At 52.5% G+C, this 6,720-nt stretch overlaps 1 protein-coding gene across 3 annotated transcripts in view; it reads right to left on the bottom strand.

Annotated features, from left to right (window-relative positions):
* Positions 1–579: 579 nt before the first annotated feature.
* TNIP1 (TNFAIP3 interacting protein 1) overlaps positions 580–6,720 on the bottom strand; it is a 52,113-nt gene continuing 45,972 nt past the window's right edge. For 2 of the 3 annotated variants that reach the window (XM_077823783.1, XM_077823782.1), the window contains exons 15-18: positions 6,422–6,502; positions 5,702–5,899; positions 4,771–4,861; positions 580–4,244 (exon numbers count right to left, since the gene is read on the bottom strand). In XM_077823783.1, coding sequence (XP_077679909.1) covers positions 4,201–4,244; positions 4,771–4,861; positions 5,702–5,899; positions 6,422–6,502 — 414 coding nt within the window. In that variant the 3' untranslated portion in view covers positions 580–4,200. The remainder of the gene's footprint in view (positions 4,245–4,770; positions 4,862–5,701; positions 5,900–6,421; positions 6,503–6,720) is intronic. The other variant, XM_077823784.1, reaches the window with a different exon arrangement.

The following is a 6,720-nucleotide window of genomic DNA, read 5'->3' as shown; positions in this document are numbered from 1 at the left end:
ATCAGCTCCTTGCAGTAGCAGATGATATGCATGTAGGGCACGAGGGAGTTGTTTCTGGCCAGGGAAGCTTGGCAATTGCTAGTCAAGAAGCACAGTGATCAAGAATTTTCTGTAGTATCCGGCTGGTGAATCTTGCCCATATGCTCAGGGTTTAGCTAATCGCCATATTTGGAGTCAGGAAGGAATTTTCCTCCAGGGCAGGTTGGAAGAGGCCCTGGAGGTTTTTCGCCTTCCTCTGTAGCATGGGGCACGGGTCACTTGCTGGAGGATTCTCTGCTCCTTGAAGTCTTTAAACCACGATTTGAGGACTTCAATAGCACAGACATAGGTGAGAGGTTTGTTACAGGAGTGGGTGGGTGAGAGTCTGTGGCCTGCGTTGTGCAGGAGGTCAGACTAGATGATCATAATGGTCCCTTCTGACCTAAATATCTATGAATCTGAGAGCAAAACTCTGCTGGCAATTCAGTTTAGGATGCCAGCCTAACACACTGTTTTTGCTCCAAGACAGGAACCCTTTGCTAGGCATCACCACTGTCTGAGAACAAAAGGAGACAAAGCAAACCCACAGTGGACAATGGCTGGGGTGGAAAATCTCCAGATAGTTTATTACGGAGTATTGCAAAGGAATAGTTATTGTTACAATTCATCATACTTTTTCTGCACAGAAACAAACCAACCAACCTGTGTCATAGATCTGTACACGCGTCTCTGGGGTATATGTTTGCCCCTGGGGGAATATTGTTGTTTTCCAGGATATTGGCTATACAGGGTGCATTTCAAAACCTAGGCTGAGTGGCTGGATTTGTATCAGTTTAAAAGGTTAGCATGTCTGGGCAAAATGGATGGTGAAAAATCCCAAATCTATGGAAATGGTCTTCTCCATGTGGGAAACCCATGGGGCTTGGGGTGAGAAAAACTAGCCCCCTCACCCCTTTTCATCTGCAATAATAGCATGGTTCACCATGTGTCGTAAACACAGTGCTAGCAGCTAGAAAAGAAGCCCAGAGCTAGAGCTTTAATGTTGGATCCCAGTGCCCAAGCTAGTCATACAAACTGGGCAGACCCCTATGGGGACATCACTCTTCAGACTGGTTTTCATCGGGAGCAAGGTTGGCTTTTCGCATACAAGAAACCAGCCAAGATTTACATGGACCCAGGCCTAGATACAGAGCTGTACGGAACGGGATTTAACGCATGTGAACAGGGAACTGAAGGGACAGGGAGCAACCAGAACAAAGGAACAAGAGGCTGCGTTGTTTAGGAGCCACACTGAAAAAAACCAGACACGGGGTGGTAGGTGCAGAACTGGACAGTCACAGGAAGCCAGCAGGACCTGAGGGGACCCACAGAGCTAAGTGACTGAAGTCAGGGTAGATCAAATCATGGAGCGTTTCACACACACGCATGTTGGTTACAGTCTTCACTCACTGTAAACTATAGAGCCGTATTCACAGGAATAGTACAGCCAGCCTCTAGAGCTGGGGTTTTGTTATTCTCCCTCTGGTCTTGGGCAGGCAGGACAAATTTTGAGCCAGAAGAGTAGGTCTATTAGTTCAGAGGCAGAAGCAGACTCAAATCTCTACATATGGACTAGCCCCGAGAAGCGGACAAGGAACCGCTTCTATTAGCCTGGGTTACACTGGTAGCCTTGTCTTCAAAAACCCATGGCCAAATCCTGCTTGCTTTGTGCGTGTGAACAGTGCCTGCAAAGCCCATGGGGCCGCTGACATGAACCAGACAAACAGAGGCCAGCTCACTAAATACAGCGCTGTTAGATTGACAGTATGAAACCCTCAAGTCACATGCCAGTGATGGCCAGGTACAGGTTCTTGGGGACACAGGTGCCATGTTAGCACAGACAACAGTCCAGTTAATGGCTGGTGGGCGAATGCACCCCATGGATTGCAATATGTGCAGTGCAGAGTCAGCGAACAGACAGAGCTATCAGCTGGCCTCCCGTACTGCAAGCTCCCCTGGGGTTTAAGTTCACACCCTCTGGTCGACGTAGCAGATTTAAATAGAGATCATGGGGAGGGTGTGTACACACAGACAGGTGTTATATTAAAATATCTACCAGTATGGACAAGCACATTTCTGCACAAACAATACAAAACCCAAACTACTTAGAATAGGAGTCCGGCCTTCACCCCTGCTTTGGACTGATGAAGCGTGAGTGATTTAGGGAGCTGGGGGTGCTCCATCATACTGCTCATTTCCTGAATTTACCTGCCTGTGTCCTATGATTGTCCAGGGTTACGATGACTCACAGCACCTCCCTCTGATGGGGTTAGTGCCTTTCCAGGGATGGTCAGCATCTGGAGGGGACCAGAGTCCATTCACATCCTAGAAAGTAAACCCAAGCAGGTGGAGTAGGGGAGGAAAGGGTGAGGGGCAATGAGCTGGGTGTTTTCTCTGTAGGGCAGATGGGGGTGAAAAGTTCCTCTTCTCCCCTTCCCTTCCCTTCAGGTTATTGTTCAACAGTACAGAGAATGGCAGAGATCTGCCCCACTGTTCCCCAGAACTAGCCCATGCAGCTAACAGGGAATTGGAGGAACTGGGGGAAGTGACGTCCACAAGGAGAGGCAAGAGCCCCCCAAAGTACACATTACCATTTGCATGTCCACATTAACATACAGCACATTAATTACAGACCACAGTACACTGCACACACAATACGCACGCATAAGAACAGACACATTAGCCTCTTCAGGGAGACCAAGGGGAACTCCCCAGCACCCGGGGGATCAGAACCCTGGCCATTCCTTTCCTGTCCTCAGACCTTGTTTCATTGTTATTTTTTTCTTTGGAAGACCTATCACCCCCTCAAAGCCACTGCTGGTACTAAACTGCAAGTACTCAAAGCCTCTGGTTCAGCATACCTCAGCACTTCGCCTGCAATCAGGGCTTGCAACAGCTACCCCAGGGAGTCTGCGGAGCAGGGCAAGCCCAGGGGCATGTTGCAGTGGGATAAAACAGGACGGAGAAGAACAGGTCTGCCTGGGCCCACAAACAAACTCATGTCTATTGTTTGCTACTTCCATCAGGTTTTCTTCCTCTCCCTCGGGTCCCCAGTTCAGCAAGGTAGTTAAGCACACATTTGCCTTTGAGCAGGTGAGAGGTCCCACGGACTTCAAAGTGCATCTGATGTTAGACATGTGTTTAAAGTACCTTGCTGAATCAGGCCCTAAAATATTAGCTCATTACTGAAAGGCGGCTCATCAGCTCTGCTTTGGGGATGTGGAAGAAGAGGGGCAAAGTTCACAGCCTGCTCCCTGGGAGCAATAAAGGCAGGGTTATTGCACACCATAGGCCTGTGGCTCCCTGATAACTCAGAGACTGGACTGTGAGGTCAACCTAATAAGAGAATGAGGGTTGCCACATCTTATCTAGACAGCGAGTGTGTATGTATATGTATGTACAGAGGCCTGGGCAGTATCTACATGGTGCAAGCTCTACATCAATGGAGAGTCGAGACACATTTACATTTGGCCCCTGGACTCGGGACACTTTAAAAGCCATTCAAGCCAGAGTGCTCACAGGTAAATGATATGAACCAATGGATTCAGTTTAGCTTCAGCTTGGCTTCTTTTTAACTATGAAAAGAACACACACAATTAAACCCTTTCCCCCACCCATCTATCCAGGGTACCAGATGTCTGTTCAGCAGGCCTCCCTGTACAGAGCTCTGCTTGTCATGGGATCGTATAGGGGCGGTTCTCCCACCTACACTATTCGACGGGAAAAGTCTCTAGGGTCAGCCAGCAAACATGTTACAGTACAAAACCAGGCTGCAGGAAAATCCTCCACTGAAGACTGTTGAAACGTAGGGAATGGGAGGCTGCTGCAGAACGCAAGCTCCCCTCTTAGCTGAAGAAGAAGAAGGAAGGCTGGGAATCAAATTGAAATCAAAGCGACGTGACTAGGAACAAGATAACCACGCGTGGCCATTTGCACAACCCCTGTAGGCAGGGCTCCCAGTCGGGATTCCAGGGAAGCCCCCGTGCTACTTGCTCCTCAGCAGCTCCTAAGGGCACGGGGCGTTCGCTCTTCAGCAGCTCCCGAGGGAGGCGTTCCAGCCCGTCAAGGCTCTGCTGTTATATACAGAGTGTGTGAACAGGGATAACTAGCAGGAGGCAGGTTCTATATACACACAGGCGTGCACACTCCCCGCCCCACTCTTCTTCTGACATTAGCCCACAGCTAAACCGGCCTTTGGTTTTTTGGTAACCCAAGCCCTGCAGGTTCTGAAAGACAGAAAGCACACCCACATCGCGTAAGTATTGCTCCGGTCTCCTTGCATACTCGCTATTTAGAGCCATTTTTAAACAGATCACAACAGCATCCCGTGTTATTCCCACATGCTGGGCCAGAGGGCAGTTGGGGGCCATCTCAGGCTTTTAGCGAACTTTACTGTCAACTTTGAGACAGGTGTTTCCACGCTCCTGAGCTGAGCGCTGGCAGAGGTGAGGCCCAGTGAGGATAAGGGAGTAGCGTGCAAGCTTCCCCACACCCCACTCTCCCAAAGCACCTCGGTCTGTTCCACTACAGCCCCCGGATCCTCCTCGTGCAGCGGGTCTCTGACATGGACAAACCAATGCCAAACTGGTGACAGATGGGATTTGAAGGTGCAAGCCCACTGCCTCAATGCACTGCAGTATTCAGTGCCCTTCTGAGCCGCAACATGAACGGCAGCTGTCCGGGGTTCTCACGCAGCGCCAGTCTCAGCAGAAGGAAAGTAACCCCTGATGCGTGAGAGCAGCGTTTCCTTACCAGCTTCCTTGGACAGAGGTTTCACTCCCTCCACTGCTTGGGAGTTCTGGGTCCTTGACACAGCACAAGGTGGGCGCCAGGTGTATTCTGGCTGAAAGGAAGAGTGAGGAACGGGCAGCATGAGAGAGGGCATGAAACAGGAGGTCTCAGATTCTGTACAGAACAACTTGGCAGGAGGAAGAAGGGGACGTAGGAAGGATAGTCCAGCGGTTAGGGCCCTGGCCCAAGACTTGGGAGACCCAGGTTCAATTCCCTGCTCCACTAGGCTTCCTGGGTGACCTTGGGCAAGTCACGCAGTCTCTTGGTGCCTCAGTTTCCCTCTGTACAATGGGGTAACAGACTCTCCCTATCTCCCAGGGATAAATGCATTAAAGAATGTGAGGATCTCAGATATTCTAGTGCTGGGGGCCAGATAAGCACCTAGACAGATAGATGAGGGAGAGGTAAGACATATCAGCACTGACATTTTAGTTCATCAGTGGTCCGAGTCCACCAGATGGATCACGGAATCATGAGCCACAAACTCCTGAGGGCTACCCCCCGGCTCTGCCACTAAGTCACATACCAAGTGTGGACCACCAGCAGCGTGTGCAAAGTGCCCGGACCAGACTTTTGTGCCTGCAGTCCCTGACTTGTGCACGCAGTCATGCCGACTACACACACAGTGTGTGTGCACAGCTGCGCTCCCTCCGGGGTAAGGAATGAGGCCCATAGCGAGTGGGTGGGCAGCGGCCTACACTTAGCTGGCAGGGGGTTGGGTGGAAGGAGGTGGCCATGCTGCTACCTGGGGATTGTGTGACAGGAACCGCCTTGCCTGGAACACATCCAGACGCTGCAGGAGAGGCTGGGAGGCGCGTGCAAGGAGCAGAGATGGTTACAGGATGGCTCCCCACCCTGGCCCATCCTTATGCCTTCCCGAGAGGGTACTCACAGGAGGGAAGTGGTGGAAGTTTTGCACGGGTGGATGGTCGCCCGGCATTGCTGAAGGTGGGTACCGGATTTGATGCCAGTCTTCATAGCCATGGTAGACGTGGTGGGGCACTGGAGGGCTATACTGGAACTGGTACATGGGGCAGCCAGGGCCAAGAGGCCCCGGGACCGGCTCTGGGTGCAACCTCTCTCCAGAAACCTGCAAGAGGCAGACAGGCAGATTCAGGAGCAAAGCCAAGACATCCCAGCTTATACAGACCCCCTTCTGCCCATCCGTGCAAGTCAAACGTGCCCATCGTTATAGCATCTGTGCACCACGAGCCCTGATCCTTGGCTCTGGCCGAGATGCACTTGGCACAAGATCCTAGGCCGAGGCAAAGGTGCCTGTAAGATCCCTTCATGTCCTCTGATCCCAGCACCAGCCAAGGGCAGGTTCAGTCCCCAGCATCACCTAGAGCAACCTCAGTGGTGCTATGGCTAGATGCCCCCCCACACCAGCCATGCCCTGACGCACCCTCTGAGCTGGGGGCACCAGTAACTCCAGCACACGTTCTGATTTCTTAGCCTCCCTAGCAGCTGTTCGGGTTTTTACAGCCAGGGCCCCGAACCCCCAGGGTAGCTCTGGCCTACGCTGCTCCCCTTCCCACAGGGGCCCACGTTGCTCTGGCCAACAACCCGTCCCCAAGAGGGAAGAGCTGCTTCCGCCCACCACCCTCCATACCTGCTTGTGCTGCTTTAGCAGCTTCTTCAGTTTCTCCTTCTCCTCCTTCTCTCTCTGACAGTCGTCCTTGAAGAGCCGCAGCTGGAGGAGAGGTGGGGTCAGAACCGAGAGGGGACTTGCCGCAGTGTCGCACAGCGCCGGCCCCCACCCATGGACGCTGGCAGGCGCCGGAGAGAACTCCTGCCCACCGAGGGCAGGGCAGCCCAGCCCAGCAGACCGGGTGGCAGCAACTGACAGCCCCGCTGGGGCCCCGAGCCAGAGCACCGAACGCACCCACTGCCCCCACCCTCACTGGGCAG

Source organism: Eretmochelys imbricata, chromosome 8 (genome assembly GCF_965152235.1).
Source record: "Eretmochelys imbricata isolate rEreImb1 chromosome 8, rEreImb1.hap1, whole genome shotgun sequence".
Classification (NCBI taxonomy): domain Eukaryota; kingdom Metazoa; phylum Chordata; order Testudines; family Cheloniidae; genus Eretmochelys; species Eretmochelys imbricata.
This window is presented reverse-complemented; position numbering and strand designations above follow the sequence as displayed.